General features: G+C 41.2%; 1 protein-coding gene and 1 long non-coding RNA gene across 4 annotated transcripts in view; one reads left to right on the forward strand and one right to left on the reverse strand.

The window, feature by feature from the left end:
* The window catches only part of ltbp1 (latent transforming growth factor beta binding protein 1), a 131707-nt gene that overhangs the window by 9276 nt on the left and 97086 nt on the right, over positions 1-25345 (reverse strand). For all 3 annotated transcript variants that reach the window (XM_011472800.4, XM_011472798.4, XM_011472799.4), the window contains 9 exons: positions 22775-22897; positions 22064-22189; positions 20248-20376; positions 15071-15199; positions 12855-12992; positions 10742-10903; positions 9579-9668; positions 9345-9473; positions 9087-9227 (listed from right to left, as the gene is read on the reverse strand). In XM_011472800.4, the coding sequence (XP_011471102.1) occupies positions 9087-9227; positions 9345-9473; positions 9579-9668; positions 10742-10903; positions 12855-12992; positions 15071-15199; positions 20248-20376; positions 22064-22189; positions 22775-22897 (1167 nt within the window). The remainder of the gene's footprint in view (positions 1-9086; positions 9228-9344; positions 9474-9578; positions 9669-10741; positions 10904-12854; positions 12993-15070; positions 15200-20247; positions 20377-22063; positions 22190-22774; positions 22898-25345) is intronic.
* LOC105353620 (uncharacterized) lies at positions 610-2066 on the forward strand. Its single transcript, XR_013647777.1, has 4 exons — positions 610-774; positions 1430-1522; positions 1652-1748; positions 1901-2066. It is a non-coding gene; the product is annotated as an uncharacterized LOC105353620 (long non-coding RNA).

Here is a 25345-nt window from a genome sequence, read left to right on the forward strand (position 1 = left end):
CTGATGATGCAACAACTATGTCACCTCCTGTTTCAGGCTAATTTGACAATAGAAATAACTGGAGCCAGCTCAGTTCTCAGAATTACCACTAGGTGGCTTGTTAAACCAGTATGCAGCCTACTATTATTTTGATATTGGGCTATATAAATACAATTGAATTGCAATTACACAAACAAGTTAGTACCTTATTGACTTGGATCTAAAAAGATCAGTTAAACTGTTTTTTTCTGGTTAGATTCATTAAATGTGGAGGTAAATTTAAATAATTTTATAAATATGCAGTTTGATGCTGTCAGAGTTTTGTCTGTTTAAAGTTGATCTGAAAAAACTATTTAGATAAAACATATGTTTTTCTCAGTTTTTCTCATACGTTTTTTTTTCTATTTCAGATAAGAGCAACTTGAATCTTTAATTTATCCTTATTTCGTCGCCCTGTTGAATATTTTTTATAATCTTTAGGTTTATGCTGATCTTTGCTTTTACTCTTATTAAATTGTCTTAGGTCATTTCCTGTGACGTCATTTCCGGGTGAGCTATAGACCTTTTTCGCAAAAACCGGAAGTACGTCATCAACGTGTAAACCTAGTTCCGGTTTGTGCTTCGCTGGCAGAGGAATGGCAGAGCCTAGAGTGTTTTCGAAGAGCCTGAGTTGTGTTCCGAAGTTCACCAGCACCGATGTGATGAGGAGTGTAAAGATGCATTCGTCCACTAAAGGAAACAAATTGGACAAGGGATATAAATTCGTCCACGAAGAGTTTATCCACCATTACCAAGGTAAGCTTCAGCTAGCTTTAGCCATAGCCGCATCACCGGTAACTCTGTGTGTTTACGTCAACTGTAAATCCTGGTGTTATTAATTTGTAATATAAGGCATAACACATCGCAGTGAATATGTTGTGTGTATGTTTAAGTGAAAAGGCATGAGATTAACATAACACCCAAAAATTTGGTGAAGCTGTAAATAAGAAATGTTAAGTTGCCCGTATGCGTGTTCATTCTTTTTGCTGCGGTTGCGGCACTTTCTTCACTTACTAGTATTATTTTTCTGAAAGTATGGTAAGCAGAAGTCCTCTTTTCCTGGACATGTCCTCTCTTTTGATACTTATAATAAAATAACATTGAACATAGATGAAATGTAATCATATTTGCTTTATGTACGCAGCTCTGAACACCAATTACTCTCGATGAAATATCTCACAAACTCACTTCACCCCTCATTTTTACCAACTCAAATCTGGTCACCCTACTGAAAGTTATAGTTTCATGTTACATTGATGTAGCAACATAAGTATGTCTTAACTGTAACCTATTTAATTTATTGTGTCTAGATATCGCTGGATGCATTAAGTGCCAACCTGAAAGCTTTCTCCTGCAGTTGTGTGGCTGCTAAAGGATTCTGCAATGACATCCTTTTGCCATCCTGTTCCAGAGCGCACATTATTCACAGCTGGGTCTGCAGGCTGCTCCACCCACCCTGTCCTGCACGAGTGACTTGCAAAGACGGCACAGACCAAGAGCACAGGTGGGTTTGTGATCATATTGTCATTATTTTTTAAGAACGGATGTGTATCCATAAGAACTGTAAATTATTATAAAAACACCCCCAGTAGTGACTACAGACTGTAATTGCTTTCTGCGTTTTACTTATAAGGGAATCCATCCTGAACCGGTTAGTGAGCTGGTGGTGCAAAGGCCCAAAACAGTTGGCAGGGACGGTCTGAGGTCCACACTGTACAAGGCATATACAGGTAATTAACTTTTTGTTGCTTTGTGAGCAAGTTTTTTTTTTTTCTAATCTTATGACTAACCAAATTATCATTACAGCAGATATAATGAATTAAATTTAAATGTAGTTATGCACTTATGTCTAACTTTTGTGTGTTGTGTTTCTCTTGTGTAGGACCACAGCCAGATCCATATATGATGGCATCTGGAAGCAGATTATGCCAGGTGCAGCCCCCTGAGATGGAATGAAAGAGAACTTGGATATATATTATGGCAAATACATGAATGCATACCTTAAATTACACTTATCTTGTCTTTAACAATCAGTTCAGCCTTCTGTCTTACTGTTGATCTGTAATGTAATTTTTTATTGTAAATGTTTGATGTTATTTGAGTTGTGATTAATCAGTTGTTGTTACGCATACCAAAAAATTAAATGAGGCACAATTTTGACCAAAATTGTTTTATTTGTTCATCTAATTTTTTTGTGTAGTCAAAGTCACATTTCAACAGAAAAATATTAAGAATATAGCAATTATATTTAATTAGATTTTAAGAATATGTGGAAACACTAAATTTTTCCATACTATTTGCACATTATACATTATTTAAATACCAAACATTAATTCACTCTTCAAAACAAAAAAGTCCATGATAATTTCCCAAAACACGGCAGTTAAGCCAGATCTGATTCACACCGCCCATCAGTGTGAGCGGCACAGGAGAGTCCCTGATGTGAACGGACTTTATCTTACTGATCACTCTTTCCACTATAATTCTGAGGCGGGTGATGGCTGCGGTTTGTTCTGTTTCCTCCTTGCTGAATTGAGCTGAAAGCTTAAAAGGTGGAATGATGATCTTAGATCCAATGTCAGTGAGGAGGTCTTGAACGAGGAACTTTTGTCCACCATGACAACTTGGCTTCTAAGTCATGGATGTAATCCAAAGCCTCATCCAGAGCACCTGTGAAGATAAAGAAAATTAAAAATCAGTCTTAATATATTTATGCTACCTTTCAACACAACACAGTAATCATGTTTTGAAAAGTATGTTAAGTATTTAATTACAAATACGTTTCATTTATTTTTGTTAAGGAAATTACAAAATGACAAAATACTCAAAAGTGATTAAATACATGTAATTAAAATAGGTGAGAGCATGAACAGCTTTTATTATAAATATTAATTTGTTCAGGTAGCAATGCATTTATCCAATAACGGTACACATAGTTGACTTACGTTAACCAAACACATTATGAACAACCTTACCTGCAGGTGGGTGTGTCATGTAGTCCTGATCCATCTTTACTGCCTTAGCTTAGCCCCCATGTCGCTGTCTTCACAGCATAGCTGCATAGCCTGACGTTTGGGGTTCTGTCATATACTGACTCCCTTCTCAGAGGAGCAGTAAAGTTGTTCCAAGGGAAAATACTCGGGACGACACCACTCTTCAGGCGACGAACGACGCAGCCGCACCACAATCCGGAGCGAAGTGCCGGCAGCAGACGGTGCTACCTGTGTTTACATTAAAACTATGCCCTTCATCTCTTCGGATCGCCTATATCCATTTGGGTTTCAGGTTTGGATCCACGGGAAAATAATGAAATGAAAGGCCGGGCTGTTTTTGGTTGGAAGACGAACAGCCTGGAACACAACAGAGACGGCAACTCTTCGACTCTGCCATTCTTCATATCTGCTGCTACGCTAACAGGAAGTTGTTTTACACGTCATTGACGTATTTCCGGTCGAAAAATGCGGAAGTGTGAAAAAGGTCTATTCCCAGTGCTAGTTGTGTGACTGCTGTCCTCTTGTTTGGCATTAGCCTTATTACTATTGCTTACTCTAAGGGTTATCTGGGTTAATATTCACATCTAGTACCTTTTATTAGCGAATTCACCACTGTTAAACCGCTTGCTGTTCACTTTTCTCACTTTGCTAAATAAACCACTTCTCTTTACTTAAACACCGCTAGCCTTAGCTTAGAACCTAGTATGGCCACCACCACTCTTTCCGCCTCTCCTCCTCTCTCCTGCCCCATGTGCCATATGTTTAGTGATGATCCTGCCTCCTTTAGTGAAGATAGGGGTAGGTGTGTTAAGTGTAGTCTTGTGTTAGACTTGGAGGCCAGGCTGGAGCAGTTAGAAGCGCGGCTCCGCACAGTGGAAGCTAAGCCGGCTAGCCAGGTCGTTACTCGTAGCGCGGGCCGCGCTACCAGGGCTAACTTAGTTAGCACCCCAGCGCCCTCCCAACAGCCGGGAGACAGTCAGGGGTTTGTACCGGTTGGGAGGAAACATAGTGCTAAACGCAAAAACTTAGAGCACCCGAGACTCCACGTTAGTAATAGGTTCTCCCCCCTCAGCGACACACCCGCTGAACACTCAACTCTGGTTATAGGCTCTTCTGAAGTTAGAAACGTGGAGCTCCCAGCGGCTACAGTCAGGTGTTATCCGGGGGCCAGAGTTGGTGACATCGAGGGGAACCTTAGGATGTTAGCTCAGAGTAAGTCCAGGTTCCGTCGAGTCGTGATTCACGCAGGCGGTAATGATGCCCGATGGAGACAGTCAGAGGTGGTTAAGTTAAACGTAGCTTCGGTGTGTAAACTGGCTAAGACGATGTCCGACACTGTAATTTTCTCTGGTCCCCTGCCGAACTTAGTCAGTGATGAAATGTACAGCCGCTTTTCATCATTTAACCGCTGGCTTTCTAGATGGTGCCCAGAAAACGGCGTTGGTTTTGTGGATAACTGGAGCGCGTTTTGGGGGAAGCCCGGTCTCATGCGGAGAGACGGCGTCCATCCCACCCGGGACGGTGCCGCTCTTCTTTCTAGAAACATTTCTGCTAGCCTTAGTCTGTTAACCTGACAATCCAGAGACGAGACCCGGGCGCAGAGCAGCAGTGTAAAACGCTCCTCTGAGCCTCCCTTAGGGTTAGTGCCGGTGCAAAACCCATGCAGGGAAAGTCAAGCAGGTCCAAGCGTTAGCTTATGTGCTGAAAGACAAATGAAAGGAGCGCGTCATAGAAACCCTACAGTGACAGACAGCAGTACTCACAAGCAGAATTATGATGTCATTAAATGCGGTTCATTAAACATTCGATCCATTTCCTCCAAGTCCCTCTTAGTCAACGAGTTAATTACTGATAAGAATCTTAGTCTTTTAGCCTTAACAGAAACTTGGCTCCATCAGGATGACTATGTTAGATTGAATGAAGCAACCCCCCCCCACTTATACTATCAGAAATCCAGGATTTCAGGGAAAGGAGGTGGTTTGGCAGTAATATCACAGTCTAGCTTACTTCTCAGCCCTAAAGTTAAAAATGCTTATAATTCATTTGAAAACATCATATTGTCTTTAAGTCACCCAAACAGGATAACTCGAAAACCTGTTTTACTCATAATTATTTATCGCCCCCCCGGCCCATATTCAGAATTTTTAACTGAGTTTTCCGACTTCCTATCGACTATTGTCTTAGATTCTGATCAAATTATAATATTAGGGGATTTTAATATTCATGTTGATGACCCCAGTGACTGCCTAGGAAAGGCTTTTGCAGCTTTATTAGATGATGTTGGTTTCACCCAAAGTGTGAATGAACCCACTCACTGTCATAAGCACACCCTGGACCTTGTTCTAACCCATGGGATAGAGATCAACCAGCTGAGTGTCCTTCCTCTTAACCCCATCATTTCTGATCACTTTATGATTACCTTCCAGCTTACACTGGAACATCCTTCTGCACCAGTGAATAAGAAACAACTTAGAAGAACCTTAACTGACCGTTCTGTGTCTGAGTTTAAACACACAGTTCAGCCAGTACTTAATGATATTCTGAGAAAATACTCTGAGACCAGCTCCCATATTATCAGTCCTAGTATAAATGACCACTTTGTTAATGATGCCTTACAAGCCCTCAGGAGTACACTCGATGTTGTTGCCCCCTTGAAACCTAAGTTCGTCAGACAAAACCGAGTAGCACCGTGGTTTAACGCTGAAACTCGTTCTCTTAAACGAGAAACCCGTAAGTTGGAAAGAGAATGGCGCCGCTCCGGTTCAGAGCAGTCTCTGGATATCTGGAAACATAGCCTATTAAATTATAAAAAAGCTCTGCGTAGAGCTAGAAGCCAGTACTATTCAACCTTAATATCAGAGAATGGAAACAATCCAAGATTTCTTTTTAGCACTATAGCTAAATTAACTCGCAGTCAGAGCTCAGTAGAACCACATGTTCCTGTTTCTCTCAGCTCTGATGATTTTCTTACATTTTTCGATAGTAAAATCTCAAATATTAGACATAAGTTAAATCAAGTTATTCCTACTATCAGCCCAGAGCAGGCCGAAGCGGTAGAAATGGAGGCTGTAATGGAGGCCTCTGTAACATTGGACTGCTTCACTGCTGTGGATCAAGCGGAAATAACATCAATTATTACGTCCTCCAAATCCTCAACGTGTCTGTTAGACCCAATTCCCACTAGACTTTTTAAAGAAACTTTTCCCCTAATTAATGATCCCATATTAACAATGATAAATGCCTCTCTGGAAACGGGTTACGTGCCACAGTCTTTTAAATATGCAGTTGTTAAACCTCTTCTGAAAAAGCCCAGTTTGGATCCTAGCATCTTGGCCAACTATAGACCGATATCAAACCTGCCCTTTATTTCTAAAATCCTAGAAAGAGTTGTAGTTAAGCAGCTTTACTGCCACCTACAGGACAACAGCCACTTTGAAGACTTTCAGTCGGGGTTTAGACCTCACCACAGTACGGAAACTGCACTAGTTAGAGTCTCTAATGACTTGTTATTGGCCTCAGAAAAGGGACTACTTTCTATTCTGGTCCTGTTGGACCTCAGTGCTGCCTTTGACACTATCGACCACGGTATTTTACTCCATAGATTAGAGCAGGACATAGGGATCAGAGGATCTGCTCTCCAGTGGTTTAAATCCTATCTGTCTGATAGGTATCAGTTCGTTAATGTAAATGGCCATTCCTCTCAGTGCACTCGAGTCAACTATGGAGTCCCACAGGGCTCAGTCTTGGGACCGATCCTGTTTACGCTTTATATGTTACCCCTAGGAAACATAATCAGGAAACACAGCATTAATTTTCATTGTTATGCCGACGATACGCAGTTGTATTTATCCATGAAGCCTGACCAGAATGACCAGATAGAGAAACTGAACGCCTGCATCAGTGACATCAAGACCTGGATGACAATTAATTACCTCCTCTTGAACCCAGAAAAAACTGAGGTCATTATACTAGGTCCTAAAAACCTCAGAGATACTCTGTCTGCTCAGATAGTCTCCCTGGATGGCATAAGTATAGCCCCCAATTCCACAGTTAGAAACCTTGGGGTTTTACTTGACCAGGATTTATCATTTAAGGCTCACATATCTCAGGCATGTAGAACTGCCTTTTTTCACCTGCGGAATATTGCTAAGATCAGAAATATACTTTCTAAGAGTGATGCTGAAAAACTCATCCATGCATTTGTTACGTCGAGGCTGGATTACTGTAACTCCTTGTTAGCAGCGTGTCCTAAGAGTTCCTTAAGAAGTCTCCAGCTTGTTCAGAACGCAGCTGCTAGATTGTTAGCTGGAACCAGCAGAAGAGATCACATCACTCCTGTGTTAGTTTCGCTCCATTGGCTCCCAGTTGATTCTAGAATTAAGTTCAAGATCCTCCTGTTAACCTATAAGGCCTTACATGGAATGGCCCCGTCCTATATTAAGGACCTCATAGTCCCTTACCAACCAATCAGAACACTTCGCTCGCAAAATGCAGGACTGCTTGTGGTTCCTAGAATTAGTAAAAGTACGGTTGGAGGTAGAGCGTTTAGCCACCAAGCCCCTGTCTTATGGAATAAACTCCCAGCTCATGTAAGAGAGGCCGACACAGTTTCTACATTCAAAGCTAGACTGAAAACATTCCTCTTTGGACAGGCTTATTGTCAGACTAGTTAGTATTCAGAGATTATTTAACTTAATGTTAGTTTGTTTAAATTAAACTTAATAAAAACTATTTCTTTTAAAAGGCTGCTAGAAGTTGAAGCTGGGGTAACTATGGTGCACTGGGGTTCTGTCCTCTTTCCTTTTTTACTTCTACCCTTCCTCTCCTCTATTCTTGATCATAATTTATTATTTAGTTCTCCATGCCTCTGTTTGGTGCAGTGCGATTCATGTATTGTCCCTCTTTTCCTCTCCCCTCCTGGGGAGTGGGAGTGCTTCCAGACTCCAGTTGGCTCATCCGTGCTTCTGTTCCTGACCGTTTACCTCACCTTTGCTCCTGCTCCTACACCTGGCTGTGGATCCTGCCTCTGGCTCATCTCTGGCTCGTCTCTGCTCTGTTCCTGACCGAGAACATAGTCTCTGCTCCTGCTCCTACACCTGGCTGTGGTTCCTGTCTCCGGCTCGACTCGCGCCTTTGACTGTCCCCACAACCACGGCTGGATGAAGCTCGTCTGCTGGACTTTTATATATGTAGTTGTAGATTTAGATAAGTTAATTCTTCTCTAAGAGTTCTGGTAAATCGCCTGTCCGTCCTGGGGGAGGATCCCTCCTTCATGTGGGCACCCCTGAGGTTTCTTCGTTTTTTCCGGAATCCGGTTTTTTTGGGAGTTTTTCCTTACCGCGAAGGGGGGTCTAAGGGCAGGGATGCCAGTATAGCTTAGTCAGTTTGTTAGTTCATTTTAGTATTTTTCTATTGAACTCTTTGTATTCGTGATCCTTTTGATTTCATGTTTTACTTCGAAGCCCATCGAGACGACTGTTGTTGTGATTTTGGGCTATACAAATAAAATTGAATTGAATTGAATTAAATTTAAACTTCAGGGTTTTCCCTTATGGGGGGCTGCCCGTCATTGGGGGCTTTGCCAGCTCATTCAATGGGATGGTTGCCAAGATGCTCAGCCTCGCCTTGGGGGTCAGGGGCTCTGGATCTGTTGGGGGTCACCAACTTGCTGTAACCGGGGTGGTTTCTGTGAGGAGGTCCTCCTCCCTGCCCTTTTCTGTGGCTAAAAGGGCTTTTTAATGTTTTACAAACAGATTTTATTATGCAAGGCACTTTGTGCTGGTGGTGTCTGAAATGTCTTGAATAAAGTTTTGAATTGATCTGGTTTCAGTTTTGGCTCTGCTAATCCCCATCCTGGAATTTTTGAAAATCCACATTACATTGGAGTCAGTGAGGACTCACAAATGGGTTTCAGGATGGAAGTCACTTGGAGTGAGAAGACATGTCAGGAGTTACACGACAAAGATGGGGTTTCAACTAATTAGACAACAGTTCATACATTTATCATGTCAAACACAAAGAAAATGGTTTAAAGTCTGGAGAGAACTTATTCAATGATGGAAAAATGAAACTGACCAGTCAGAGCAGCAGCAAAAACGCAGCGGTTTGTGTCGGGGTCCAACATCATGGGGTGAGTGCAGAAGCACATGTATGAACCATCCGTGTTCATACACTGTCCGCCCTCACACAAAGAGTCATCCTGACACTCATTGATGTCTGCTCAAACAAAAAAGAAACATGGTTCATCAGAGGACTGGATTCAAACTTTGTTTCAGTCACAAACACCCTCTTTCTTTCTGCTGACACCCCCTCACCACACACACACACACACACCTTTGCACTCCAGCTTGACGGGGTCGTAGTATTGTCCGGTCTTGCAGTAACATTCATAACTGCCTGTAGTATCCTTGCAGTAGCCGCCTTTACACACCTCCTGGCCAAACATGGCGCACTCATCCGCATCTTCAGTTTTGAACAGAGAAAGGAACAGAGAGACCATGAGAAGATCCTTCAGAAGAACCTTTCCTGAAGCCTACTAAAAACATAACGTCATTGCTCCCATCTTACTTTTGTAGCTGTCAGAAGTGGGAATCCCATACAGCAAGTCTGCACTCGGAACAAAACCTTTTCCGGATGGGCACATTTGGTTGAACTGGTCTGAAAGGGAAGAGTTTCATTGGTTACATTTCCCTAATATTGCTATTTGTTTTTAAAAGTGTTCCCCCAAATGCCAAGAGACCCTTTGAAGATCCATTGTTCAACATGTGCACTTCAGAGCACCAACAAATATCTAATAAACGTTTAGCCTCTGCGTCTCTAAAGGTCAGGGATAATCCGATGTCAGCCTTTAAACTCTGTGATTTGTTCTGGAATTGATCTGGCACTTCAGAAGAAGAGTAATGTTACGAACTTTGGTTACCTCCAAATAAATTCATTCATTTTTAACAAAATAAATAAAATCCCTCTTAGAATATTTTCCACAGTGAAAAACATGAAAAAATAAAACTGATAAACCTACACTGACAAACGTTTAAGCGAGTTTTTCTAAAGTTCCTTTTGAGACGACCACAGCAGAACGATTCCATATCAGCTTCAAAGTTTACTTAACCAACAAACTGCTTCCGTCTTTTATTTCAATGTTGAATTCTTTAATCGTGTTCTGTGATGTGAAGTAGCTTTTGTCTACTAAACTGTTTGAACATCAGAGGAATCTCTGGTTTTAGGTGTTAATTTAAGGACCCACCCTAATGAAAATTGTGTATTTACAATTTATTGTGGCGTTTTCCTGATTATAGAAGACATATAGAAAGAAAATTAAGCTCATTTTTCAGTATTTCCTGATTGAAATTGTTGTGAATTAGAAACAGATTAAAAAATGAGCTAATTTGTGAAGTAGAAAATATGCTGGGCGAACCACAAAATCCCTGCTCTGCTCCATTCTGTTAGCTAGCGGGAGAGCGTGTAAACAGACGGATGACGGGAAGTGGGGGCGAGGTGGCTCTGGGCCAACAGTGCCACCCACAACTCAGAGGCTAATTTCTATGTTCTACTGCAGAAATTATGTCTACAACATAATCCTAAAAAACAGCATCATCCTAATGAATGGACCACTGGGAACGCTTTCAAAATAGATCAAAAGATGATTGGAGTAGGACTTTTAACTAAATGACAGCTTTTAGCTGTTGTTCAGGAAACCTTTGATCTATAAGAATGCAGCTCCTTGGACTCACCTGTGCCGTTGACAGGACAGGGATGCACCTCGCAGTTGTCCCCCCAGCCGGCTCCCAGGGTGCAGCAGCACTCCTGCAGCGTGGTCTGGCTCTTCAGCACGCTTTCACACAGGTTCTCGTTGTCCAGGTGGTAGTAGCACTCCTTTCGCTCCACTATGGGCTCTATAAGATAAATAGAGGAGTAGATAGTAACCTGACATTTGCCACCCTTTATCCCTTTATATTGCTCGTTTTTGATTCTGTTTCTCTAGAGAACTAAATGTGTTATTATTAACGAAAACATTCAAACATTTAAGTAAAATGCTTCAATGACATTCAAAACTGCATTTTAGATCTTTTCAAACCTCTGGAAGCACATCTCATTGTCCCTCTTGAAGTGAATTGGTCTGTGGTAGATTTTTCATAAAAAAACGATTTTAAATTAAACTATTTAATATGCTTTTATCTTAAGTTATGTTGTAAAATGTTTGCGTTTTACCAAACGTCCTCTGGTTTGCGGGGCTCTGGTGGTCCTAAAGATGGGGTGAATGATTACATTTTCCTGAAGGGGAACTCTGAGCTAAAAAGGGTGGATAATGGAAGTGAAGCCATATAAATGTAATCTTAACTGAATTTTGTTTTATTTCCAGTCTTCAGTCTTTTGCTTGTTATGTCTTCTTGAGCCCAAAATGAGGAGGTTGATTTGCCCACATTCAGTTTGGTGGTCTTTGGCTGCACTGACATACCTGCTGACATGTGATAAGTCCTCTCTGGTAAATGCACAGCTGGGATGTCAGGGCCCTAAGGTGGAAAAGATTTTGCATTCTCCCTTCCTAAATTGAGATTTTGCACCATTTTTTCCTTTGTTTTTGTTTTTAAATCAAATGATTCCCCACAGACAGGAGCTCTATATGATGACGATGGTGGTTTTCACACGCTTTCCTCTTCAGCACCTAGAATATGTGGCACTGATCTTTGCGACAAAAATTCTTTTCATTTCCCAGATTGTCTAAAAACTCATTTGACTTATCTGCCAATAAAGAATCCTTATCTGATACTTTTCAAACACAATTTAAAAAAAGACCACATTTAATACACAGATCCAAGTTGTCCTTGATTCTTTCATTAAACTTTTTTTATCAATTATGTATCAATGTAAACAGTGAACTTCTATGAAGTAGCTTCAATAATAAAGCAAAAGCAGTCCACTGTCAACTTGAAAATATGGTTAATTTTTACCTAGTAAAAATTGGTAATAATTGGTCATGTAAGAAAGTTTTCTGACAGTAGCTTTAATGTCATTGTTGATCAGATGTGATTCATATCTCTTCCATTTCATATTAAAAACTCTTAAAAATTAATGATTACTTTCATTTATAATTGTTGTATGAATATGATTATGAATATTCATGACAAGCTCATATCAATGTAACCAGTTTTGTTTTTGTTTTGGTTGTTTGAGAGATTATGGACTCTCTTATTTTTTTTAATTGTTTTTCCCATAACTTGCACTTTGTAGGCGGTTCCTCGGTTGTCGTGTCACTGCTGTCTGTCAGCAATGTGGAAAGAGTCATTCTCATTAAAAAAAAAAGAAAAGAAAAACCTGATCTTTTATCTTCTGAAAAGCCTTAGTAGGTCATTGTTTAAGTAAACTAAAAAAGGAGCTTGCTGTCTGTTTAAAATGTTTATTCAAAGAGTTATTGAGCCCGGATGTCTGAATCTTTGAATATCTTGCCAACTTTACTGAGCTGTTTTTGGTGTGCCTCCAGCTGAAACTGCTGCCGTATTTTTCTGCGCTTTATGGCAATAAAATGTTGTGATCCGTTCAGGATATGCAGAGTCCTAGTAGAGTATTTTTTGATCATATTGACAATAATACCAATATCTGATCGCGATGCAACATCTGATTCCGATCTAGTCTGAAATTACATGATTGACTCCAATTTCCAATCACGTTATTGGATCGAAACATCTCCACTAAAAACCATGTCGTGTCGATTACATTACTGCTCCCTCCACATGATATGTCCAGAAAACACAAAGACACACAACCTAAAGGCCTGTCCCTGTTTGGTTGGTGTAATAAAAACATAGAGGCAGCTTTGGCACCTCCACCATCTTGAAGCGGGGTTACCTGTGGAAATGGGCTCACACTTGGCAACCCTGGCGTTGTAGTTCTGGCCTCGAGGACACTCGCAGAGGAAAGAACCGTCCGTGTTGACGCACTCGGCCTCCCCACAAACACTGCCCAGCAGCTGGCACTCATTCAAATCTGTGAGGAAACAAGAGAATACCACACTGGTGATCCATTATGTTCTTGTATTCTCATCACTGATCTTCCTCTTTATGGTTCACAAAGTTGACCCCCACCCCCTTTTTTTTTTAATGTCTGCACTGCTGGCTTACAGTTAATAAAAAACATTCATCATCACCTGTGTGGCGTCCTAAACTGCAGTGAAACAAAAGATTACTTGTCAAATGATTTATTACATCAAGAATTGTACAAAAAACAAAACGAGTTTACATTTTTTGTATAATCCCCTTTTAGCAGAAAAGCATAAACTAAAACCCACAAACCTCATCCAATTTATCAACCACTAAATCTGGCTTCGTTAAGTTCTTGACTGGACTCTTAGAGTTCCCAGATGTCATCAAATGCAGCCTGACACCAAACTGCAGCGGTGGAATGCAATTAAAGTGGCGTGGTGACTCCGTAACCGAGCTGCTGAGGTCTTTCCAAAAAGCTTTCAATGTCATTAAAGTTTGTTTACAATTCTGTCTAGCATCTGGAAAGCCACGAAGTTTAGGAAACTGCATGCTTTAAATTAGAAAGAGAAGGATGTTACTCTAGAGTACAAATGTCAACATATGACCCGAATGATGCAATCGGGGACAGCAAGGTCAAGAAATACCTCAGATTAGATAAAAAAAAAGGCTGCTGGATGGCAAAGAACAGAACTTAAAACAAAAACAATGTGATATTTTGGGCTGATTTACTTAAAAGGTTAAAGTCAGATTCTGACATTTTCATTCAGTAGGAACTTACTGGAGGATTCTGTGTAGCTAGAGGTGGGACTGTACCTGTTGCAAATATTTTCTTTTTTTTTTTTGCTTCATCACTGGCTTGCACTAAGCCTCTCCATACAAGTCTGTGCTAATCATTGCCCCCTCATAAATCAATGTTGGGTTAGTTCAAACCCAACAGGAACGGTGTGTGAGGGTAGTTTTGCTGTGAAGCCTCTCAGGAAGCTCAGAGCGGGACAGTCCCCTCTGGAAAAATCCACGCCCCACCGTCAGAGCTGGCTTTTTGTGGGTGTGAGCCGCAGTCCAGTGATGGTTTGGCAGAGGAGGGGAGGCAGCTGGCTCGGACATGTAGTCGTACTGTGCTGGTTTGTCTGGCATTGTGTTTGTGTTTAGGTGGTGCTGGCCAGATCAGGTTCTGACAGTTCTTACAATCCCACCAAGGGACAAAAATACACTAAATGAGAGGAGCAGAAACATTTCTGGACCAAAGCGAACCTGCTACATAAACAGTTTCTATTTAACCCAAACTAAACTTGGAGCAACTGCAGATTTCTTCAGTAAGCAGGTCCTGTCCTAAGTATTTGCTGGTGGCATTATTTGCTTGTTTTAATAATGTCTATGTAAATTGGGAAAGTATTACTGAATGCAATCCATGATTCTGAATCTGGTTCTGCTGGTGGTTTTCTCCACTCAGAGGGAGTTTTCCTCTCCACAGTTGCATAGGGATAAGGCTAGCAATCCTTCCATGTACTCTTATTACTGTCATCTTGGTTGTGAACTGTTACTTTATAAATAAAGTGAAATGAATCGATTTTTTAACAGGCAGAGCAGGACTTTTTTGTCCCAGTGGTCCACTTCTACCTCTACCTAAGACATGGAAAAACACGAGATACTTTAAAACATCATATCAAGAGCAATATTAAGGAGAACATGGGCCCTTCTGGAGACAATGTGGCTTGACAGTCAACAATCCTTGTCATGATTTCTGGGATTGTCCCAGTTTTGGGAATGTCCAGGCCTCCCTAAGTGATGTTTTCAACATTCCAATACCTCTTTGCTTTAAGGCTCTCCTTGGTCGTTCAAGCAAAAGTTGTCTTGTTGACACTTTGATGCAAAGTCTGCTATAGAAAAGCCTTTCTTAAAGCAAGTTGTGAGACACCAAAACTAAAGTGGAGAAGGCATTTTAGCACAAAAAGCCCTGTCTGGTTTTCCACAAAGATGACAATAACAGCCCAAGAGCTTTTGAAACATGGATCAATGATGCCTTTTGGATGGGTGGCTTGAATTTATTTTTAAGAAAACATGGTGCACAAGCCCAACACTCACCCTCGCAACTTTGACCATCCTGGGATTCCTGGTAACCCTCGTGGCAGAGGCACTGGAATGAACCCGGCACGTTCGCGCAGTGGCCGTGGGCGCCACAGCGACTGTCATTCAACGCACACTCATTTACATCTGAAAACCACAGGAAAATGGAAAAAGGTTTACTTTTCACCTCTTTTAGTTTCTACTACTGAACTGAAACAATGAAATGATAAAAAAATCAAAGGGCAATAAAATTTTATGATTTAGTTTATCTTAGTACTGGAATTTTTATGTTTAAAGTTAAAAAACAATGTGTACCTGCCAAAATACTGAGTTTGTTCGAAATAAAAGTTGATAATTATGATTTTCGAGGTAAAGATATGTTTAAAAAGAAAGTGGTCAGAACTAACGCATTAAGAAATAGTGTTTTTGTTCAGGGGGTCAACATGTGGAATTTATTATCAGACGAACTGAAAAATGCAAAATCCATACTGCACTTTAAGAAAATGTATAAAGTTAAAATGTTTCAAAAATACCTTCTGGACTGAGAGACTTTGGTGGTTGTGAGGTCATTTTGAGAAGTGTTTGTTTTGTTTTTGGTTTTTTCATCTTTTTTCTTTTCTGATTTAAGGTTCTAACAGTTTGTAGGTAGATGTAATGTTTGTATTCAGGGTTGGGGAAATAAGCCTTGGCTTCACCCAACACCTTTTTCGGTTAATTTTGTTCAATGTTTATGTTATGTTTATTTATTTATTATTATTATTATTATTATTATTTTCAATGTTTATGTTGACATTGATCAGTATCAATGTTTATGTTGATGTTTTTAAGTTTGTTTGTTTAACTTAACCGAAATAAAGTTTCTCACATCACATAAAGTTTCTCACATCACTACTGAACTGAAACAATGAAATGATAAAAAAAGTGCATCAAATAACACTCAAAGGTAAATTAAACTACATTTAGAAGAGTTTAGTGGGCACGATCATACTTAACAACTAAGATAGGTGCTGTGAAAAAAAGCCAGATTTAATAAAACAACACTCAGACATACACACTTCCACTCGAGTGAGTCTGCATAAATCATGAGGCAGAGGGCAACAAATATCCCTCCTCGTCTAGACAGCCAGCTCAAAGGCTTCCGCCTGTTTCTTTTCCTCTCAGGCAAGAGAGGGCATTAAACAAAGCTCTGGCACAGAGGAGCAGACTCCTGCCAAGGCGGAGAAACCAGCAGCAGCACATATGAGAGATAGAGGGGAAACCGGAGGATGAAGACGAGGAACACTGCGGTGTCTACCATGAGGTCGTTGTTGATGTTTCAATAAAATTAAAAAAAGTCAAGCTGAGTCAAAAGTCACAGCTGGGAGAAACGATCAAAGCGCTCAGAACACTCCATAAAAATGGGAACGGTAGGTGATCGGAAAAGAGTTTTAAAGGTTTTGAGGTGAATACACAAACACGAGAGCTGAAACTGAAACACAGATCAATGCCACATGTGTGAACCTGCAGCTGCCCCGGAGAAGTCCTCTAGCAAGAAATGACCTAAAACAAAGAATCATGTTTAATGAAACCAGAGTATCGTTTTGGTTTTCTGGTTTCTGCAATAAAAGGTTAAGAGACCTTTGGCTTTATCAGACATCACTTGCTGGTCCAATAAAAAGGAAACACCCGGACTTAACTAAGCAAACAGGTAAGATTTTCCTAATAGGCAAAAAAAAAAAATTTAACCAGCTGAAGCAGTGAGCCTCAGTTATACGGCTGTGTTGGTTTTTGAGAAGGTTTTCCACCAGTTTTACAAACGGTTAAATAATTAAATAGAATGCAGAGCACGCAAAGAATTGCTGTTCAGTTTATTTAGGAACTGCTTGATGCATTAACACAAGCTGCAGGATGATGAGGAACAACTGTATTCAAGGGAGCAATGTTGTGGTTATGGCATCTACAGAGCCTTTCCAAGTAATGAAAAGGTGTATTCATTTCCATAATTTCATTCAACAAAATTCAACCTTTACAGAATATAGATTATTGGATTGATTTCAAGTAATTATTTTTGTATTTTTACATAAATTGGGGTTCCACCTCATAAAATCCACAAAACATAACAAAAAATTGTAGAGGAATCTGCCCAATTGTTGAAAAACAACTGAGTTTCACCAACTAATCTTCTACCTGCACAGGTTCCTTCAGATGTCATTGAACTGGCTCAGTCTGATTCAATTGCTTTAGCTGGGGGAAGAATTCAATATGGGGAAGAATTCGGACTTGACAACTAGCCAGAAGACCATCAGTACCAGTTCTCAAAGGAGGTGGAACAGGCGAGAGCTCGGTACAATAAACGCCTGGAAGACCAATTCTCTGTCAACGACGTCACCTCTGTTTGGAGAGGGCTTAGGCAAATCACGAACTACAAGCCCAGAGCCCAACATGCTGCTGACGACCTACAACTGGCTGAGAGGCTTAACACCTTTTATGCCAGGTTTGAGGTCCCACAACCCTCCTCCTCCCCCCTCACTGAACAGGTTTCCTCAACAACTCTGGTGCCACTTTCCTCCCCCACCACTATCACTGAGGACAGTATGACCCCCCCAGACCACCTCTCCCCCACCACTGTCCTCTCAGTGACAGAAGAGGAGGTGCTTAAGCTTTTCCGGAAGCAAAACCCACGGAAGGCTCCGGGTCCGGACGGCATCTCGCCTGCCACCCTGAAACACTGCGCAGGCGAACTGGCAGCGGTCTTCACAGACATTTTCAACACCTCCCTGGAGGCCTGCCACGTCCCAGCCTGCTTCAAACTGTCCACCATCATCCCTGTCCCCAAGAAGCCCCGCATAACTGGCCTCAATGACTACAGGCCTGTGGCACTTACGTCTGTAGTCATGAAGTCATTCGAGCGTCTGGTCCTCCCCCACCTCAAATCCTTCACCTCCCCCCTCCTGGACCCTCTGCAGTTCGCCTACAGAGCCAACAGGTCTGTAGACGACGCTATCAACCTGGCCCTCCACTTCATCCTGCAGCATATGGACTCCCCGGGAACCCATGCTAGGATCCTGTTTGTGGACTTCAGCTCTGCGTTCAATACCATCCTCCCCTCTCTGCTCCAGGAAAAGCTCCTCCAGCTCAACGTGCCTGACTCCACCTGCAGGTGGATCACTGACTTCCTCATGGACCGGAGGCAGTGTGTGCGGCTGGGGAAGAATGTCTCCACCACCCAATCTATCAGCACAGGAACTCCACAGGGCTGTGTACTTTCCCCTCTACTCTTCTCCCTGTACACTAACTGCTGCACCTCCAGCCATGACTCTGTCAAACTGATCAAGTTTGCAGATGACACCACCCTCATCGGACTCATCTCTAATGATGATGAGTCTGCCTATAGGAGGGAGGTGGACCGGCTGGTGTCGTGCTGCAGCATCAACAACCTGGAGCTGAACACTCAGAAGACAGTGGAGATGATAGTGGACTTCAGGAGAGTCACAGCCCCCTCACCCCCTCTCATCCTGACAGACTCTCCCATCACCATTGTGGACTCTGTCTGTTTCCTCGGCACCACCATCACGCAGGACCTCAAGTGGGAGCCGTCCATTTGCTCTCTCCTCAAAAAGGCCCAGCAGAGGATGTATTTCCTGCGGCAATTGAAGAAAGCCAGGCTGCCGGCCCAGATGATGGTGCAGTTCTACACGGCCATCATTGAGTCCATCCTCACCTCCTCCATCACCGTGTGGTACACTAGTGCCACAACCAGGGACATTAACAGACTACAGCGTATTGTGCGCTCAGCAGAGAAGGTGATCGGCTGCAGCCTCCCATCTGTCCAGGAACTATATGTCTCCAGAACCCGGGGACGTGCAGGCCGGATAGCTGCCGACCCTTCCCACCCTGGACATTCCCTACTGAAACTACTCCCTTCAGGCAGGAGGCTAAGGTCCATCAGGACCAGAACCTCCAGACACAAGAACAGTTTCTTTCCCTCTGCAGTCAGACTCTTAAACGCCCTGTAACCCCCCCCCCTAAATTTCACGTCAATGTCCAACCAGTCACCAGCCCACTACCTGCACCTTGAACATTCTCAGTTGCACTGTTTTGACACTCCTTGCACTACTGACTCTATTTATATTTTTTGTTATGTCCATTGTGTAAAAATTTTGTTGCTTACTGTTCTTCTGTTTTATGTTGCACATTTGCACCGAAACAAATTCCTACTCTGTGTAGCTACACAGAATATGGCAATAAAAACCTCTTGAATCTTGAATCTTGAATCATTGATCCCCTCCATAGCCTTGGTAAGCCACAAAAGTTCATGGCTAAGGAGGCTGGCTATTCAGAGCGCTGTGTCCAAGCATACCAACAGTAAGTCTGGCTGAATGCTCTAGAGGACTTTAGGAGTCCTTCTGAGGATCTGGACGGAGATGCAGATTTCCTTTTCCAGCAGGACTTGGCTCCTCCCCACGCTATTGAAGATGAACATATTTTAAAAATACTTTATTTTGACTGAATCGATATGATCATAATCTCTATCCATAGAGACATGAATGGTCATTTCTCTACAGTTTTCTAACCTTCTTAAAATTCTGCTTTCATTGGTTTTATGAGCTGGAACCTCAATCATGTAAAAATTAGCACTTGAATCAACTAAGCAGTGGCCACTAAATCTATATTCTATCAAAGTTTAATTTTTTTAATAGAATGGTGGAAATGCACTTTTCCATGATACTCCATTTTTTCTTTTGGAAGAGTCTATATATCCAATTTAAAAATAGCAGAGGATCTAATCCACAGATGCCATCTAAAATTTTTAATACAAAGGATTTATGACGGCCAAAGCCAACTGAATCTACTTCTTTAAAATTAGTAATTAAGATTTTATAGACTGCTAAAAAAATAACATTGATCCCATGTGCATTGAAATTTCTGTTTATCCAAACCATGTCTGCTTTAAAATTCATAGTTTGGAGTTTTACCAATGAAGAGATTGCGACATTTTTGGTGCTTTATATGATGAACAGCAGAAAAGTGATTACAACTCTGGACAGAAGGACATGTTGAATCAATACAGAGGTCTCTGCAAAAACAATGCCACTGTGAATGAGTGCTGCAGGCGGAGGGCACGTCAACATCATTTAGATGAACAGAATTCTAACTGGTCTGTGTTACCAATGATGCACTTCCAGGTATGTTTAGAGAGGACGGCTGCATCTTACCTTCACATGAGAGCAAATCGAGGCTAGGAGAGAAGCCGCTTTCGCACAGACAGATGTAGGACCCTTCTGCGTTGAAACATCTTCCATGGGGGGAACAAAGCTCCGCCTCTTCCACACATTCATCCACATCTGTGATGAAAACAAACTAACTGAGAGGAGCCTTTTTTATTACATTTTTTGTCTGTTTTTCTGTGCTTTAGAAATGTGAAAAAACAAAAAAAAACTAATCTTGTAGCAAACTGCATTCAGCTCATGATTGAAAAAAAGAAAACGAAAAAAATAATAAAAAAGAAAAAAATGAGAAACTTGAGTTAATTTGACCTAAAAAGTTTTAAAAGGGGTAAATTTCTTCTGGGGTTCCAACTGATTCTTAAATTTGACTCAGTTCAAGATCTAACTTCATGAATCTCAATTATCTGTTAAATTAGTATAAAATACAAAACTAATTACATAGCACCCCAAACAGTGACATGAACAGATTATAATAACACAAGTTTGGGATATTTTGAAAACTCCGCCCAGAATATTTGTTCCCAATTTGGATGATTTGGTGAGGTAGAAACTGAACAGTCTGAATTTCATGATCAGTGGAGGTAAAAATGCAGCACCCTAGATGTAACAGGAGGCTCAAACCTGCTCTGGGGGTAACTTGGATTGAAGGAGAAATACTAGAACATGGTTGCTCTTTTTGTGCATCAATATGCAATCGCACATGTGCGCAGAGGGTGGAGGAACCCAGGAGAACATGGAAGGATCAGTTCAGAGCAGCTCTGATGGGGAATTGTCGATTAGCACCAACATGTCCCTCATCGATCACTTGGTAGTTTTACAAAATTTCAGCCGACAGCTGGGATTAAGCATGATTATACTAAAAACCTATTTAAATTCTGTAAATGCCTCGTACAAAGCTGCATTTTATGACTCCATTTTGGACTGCATATTCATAAGAAATTCTACAAACAGGGATATAAACTTTTTTTTGTTTGTTTTGTTTTTTTCATTTAAAAATGTTTAACAAACCTCCAGAAGTGGTCAGATTTATTTGCTGTGACTGACACAAACACTTCAGATCCTTCTGGACCCAATCAGTCTTATGTCTTAGTCATAGTCACGGGTGGATATGGGCTGTTTGCTTGTGAAAATTGGGCAAACGTGTACGGGGCACACAGGTTGCCCGCGGGAAATCTAAAGATTGTAGACCACTCTCTGAGCCTGTAAGGCAAAAATATTCTTCCTTTTTTTTTCCTACAGGCACAGTGAGGGCGACCTCTTGTAGTAAACCCTTAAGACACATGTGAGGGTGAGTTAAGGGAAGTAGGTGGGATGCAGGCGTGTCATACAGATTCTTCTTTTTTCTGCTATTTTTTAGACAATAAGAGCACAGTTTGTGTGGAATGGAACGTGCAATGGTACGTTCCATTTTCATGAGGCGGCCGTACGAGCCTCAAGGAAACTAAAAGACACACCTTAAGTTGCAGCCCCTCCTGTCTACAACCTTCCACGGGCCAGGACAACCTAAAAACATTCAGCACCCGTATGGGGGTTGACCCCTACAGGTGCAAGTGACTAAGGATTTCTGCATGTGTTTCTGCATGCTAGTAAAATGTTTTAAGAACAAACGGGTAATCTATCTTCTATGGAACTCATAATGTCAAACATATGTCCAAATTTTCCTAAACAATTGTCTATTAGATAAACTATTCTAATAAACATTTTGATTTTAAACGTAGATACTGTCATTTTGCCCTAAAAATAGAATGTATATTTCTTTGCAACACCGGAATGAATGAGTGTGTGATTCTGGGATCAGAGTTACCTCTGCAGAGGGTGTCATTGATCCGCCTGTATCCGTCAGGACACACACAGCTGTATGACCCCACGTTGTTGCGACATTCTCCCACGGGTCCACATGGCGCTGCCTCCTCCACACACTCGTCCACATCTGGAAGTCAGTGGGTTTGTTTACAATGTTTGCATGAACAGCTCTGCTGCAGGATCTTCAAGACTGAATAAGATTGAAGCTTTAATGAACTAACAAAAACCAGAAGCCTGAATAAGAGCCGTGGAGGCCGTGGTATCCCTGAGGTCAGCTGCACGGGAGACAGAACCGTTTGGTCCCTCCTGTGCTCAACCATCTGCATCTGCTTATTTTAAAGGCCACATGTTCCATCAGCAATGAGCTGCCCTCGTAGAAACACGATAATGATTTCCTGTTTATAATTAGCATGGATAGCATTATAGATTTAGACAAACACATAATTGGGTATTGACAAAAAGGCTCTGATTTGACAGCAAGAAGAATAATTGTTTTAAAATGTGTTTTTTTTAAACGGATGTTGCAAAATCCAAGTAAAGTTTTTATTTCTTTTATTGTTGGTGTATGAAACTAAAATCCAGACAGGATGCAGTTGCCTTTCTTTTCTAGTATGTGTTTGGTTGTCGATCTTATCAAGAAGTCTTTAAAAAAAAAGAAGACTGTTTTTAGGGTCTACAACACCCAAATTGAAGCTGACAGTCAGAACTGTACCTTCACACTGGTCTCCAGTCGATGACGCTCTGAAACCAGGCCCGCACTCACAGAAAAAGGAGCCTCTGGTGTTCTGACAGTGGCCTTGGATGCAGACCTGCTCGTCCTGGCACTCATCCACATCTGAGGAACAGAAAACCACGTCGGAGATTCAAGTATCACAGAGATCATCATGGAGAAGTGACAGGTAGCAGACAACAATGAGGAAAGTGCAGAAGCATGTCGATGAAGTCACTTATTACAACACTTATGTCTTCATGATGTCCAATAAAAGGGCCTGATTCACCGCAGAGATCCATCATCTCCTCTGTTCAAACAGGGAGGAGATCTTCAGCAGCATTCAGAGCACACAGACTTTAGAGGTTGTTGAACAGTAATGATATCAAACCACTCATCCACGTCTGCCAAGAACTAATGCACTTTAATGAGACACCCCTTCACCTCAGAGGCTGCTGACATCAGTGTTTAAAACTGTTTATATTAGGAAGAGTTTAACAGAGACATCTCTAAACAGCTAAAACCCATAAAAGAGAACCTGATCCATCTGACTCCATCAGCATCCAGCAGTGGGTTTCAGGACTGAACAAAAACCTCCTCTTTCATCTCAAATTTACAATTTCTAAACACTTGACTGTAGAGTTGAGATCCTTCTGCAAATCTATACCTTACATTCATAGCGATTGGCCATCGGATAAATTGTACTGCGGTCCAGTTCCCACTAAGGTTGGACGGTTTCGTTTGCGACTGTTCATGATAACTGCAAATAACTTCTAAGTAGCATTTCTACTTTTCAGACCTGATGACGTGATTTTCTCCAGCATTTTAGTGGTTTGGTATTTTACTTATAGTGATATATAGGTTTCTTTGACATTTGAGTTTTTCTGCAGATGCTTACATCTATTTAGATATGTTTGTGTCAATTACTGGTGCAGACAAAGTAGGTGGTTCAGCAGTTTTTACATTTTAAAATCCTCAACATGCCAAACAACTATACATTTAAAAAAAATGCATAAGAAGGGATTTGCCTTCTGCACCACATCTTAATCCTATACAGCTTTAGTTATAGTTAAGTTGCATTAAAAAGTGATTTTTACAGTGAAATTCTTTTTTTTGGTACTGACTCGCAATAGAATAAAATGCAGTAATAGCGGCCTCAACTTCAAATTCTAGGACGAGGAAACAGCAATTTTCTGGCTCAAGTTTCTGCCATCACATTTTACTAATCGCACTAAATAAATTCAGGCTGAATTGCGCGATATACGCAATTCCACCACAGGGGTAAAATTCCATTGACTATGTAATCAACTTGTGACACATTTTGCAGTGATTCGGGCAATCCCCCTTGAAGGCCTTGCAACCATTGTGCCCAAGGGATTCCAAACCACTAAGAAGTATAAACCGGCCCTAACAGTTTGATCAAGTTCATTTTGACCTAAAAGGTCTCAATTCACTGTGACGCAAACCAGAGACCTTCCCAAAATGTCAATTTAAAAAGCAGACATAAATGAGTAGGTAATGTCAAGCAGACATCTGCCGTGTGGCTTATTCACTTATAGACTCCACTTCTTATCATTTCCTACTGCGCCACCATCCCTATATGCCACCCGCTGCAGTTTGGCGAGCAAGAGGAGCCCATGTCTCATAGCCGAGCTGGGCCAGATGTGATCCAGCAGCAGGAGGTTCCTTCATGAGGAGAACTGGACACAGCTTTTGGCTCAAAGAGAAGATTCTGAATGTCCAGAAAAACCTGATCCCATTTGTGCCTCTGTCTGTTTCATAACTATCATGCTCTGTGGTCAATTTGCTTCTTCAGCCTTTTTTAAAAAAATGCTGATGAGTTAGCAAATGAGGAATTTAAGTTATCCAGAACAAAAATTAATGAGTAGAAATGTATAAATATTCAAAGTCTTAGAAGTGTAAGGTGCCAAAAACACAGTGAGATTTTAGCACCAGAGATTAAAAAATAGACATCTTCGAGAAGTTTTTTTTTTCTTTCTGTTTCTTCATATTTGTTTAGACCCACTCCAATGAAAATTATGTTTTTGGTACTTTTTTGATGGAGGACATTTAAAACATTTAAAAGACATTTAAAATTAGAATTTGCTTGTCTGAGTATTTACCTATTCAAATCGTTTTGAATCAGAAGCAGACAAAAATGTTGTAAAAAGCTTGTAGCTGTGACGTAGAAGCTACTAGGTAAGCCACTGTATGCATCTATTTGTAGACAATTAGATCCACGTACGTCTTTGTTTTTCTTGTCTGAGCTGGAATCTTGCAATCTCTAAACTGTACGGCTGGATAGCTCCAATATTGCTCGCCATTTTTATTGCACCACTAATATTAGCTTTGGGTTGTAAGGAGCTGCAAGCTAGGAGAAGAGCGTGTGAGAAGATGGGTAATGGGACGTGGGGGTGGGCTTACCCAATGCCAACAGTCCTGCCAACAACATGGAGGTGAATTTCTGAAGAACTACTTCCGCTCTACAGAAACTATGTCCTAGAAAATGACTTTTTTTTGTTTGTTTGTTTTTTTCCTTTTGGCTAAAAACGGCATAATCATGATTAAAAGACC

This window comes from Oryzias latipes, chromosome 15, assembly GCF_053564925.1.
Source record: "Oryzias latipes strain Hd-rR chromosome 15, Olatipes_Hd-rR_3.1".
NCBI lineage: Eukaryota > Metazoa > Chordata > Actinopteri > Beloniformes > Adrianichthyidae > Oryzias > Oryzias latipes.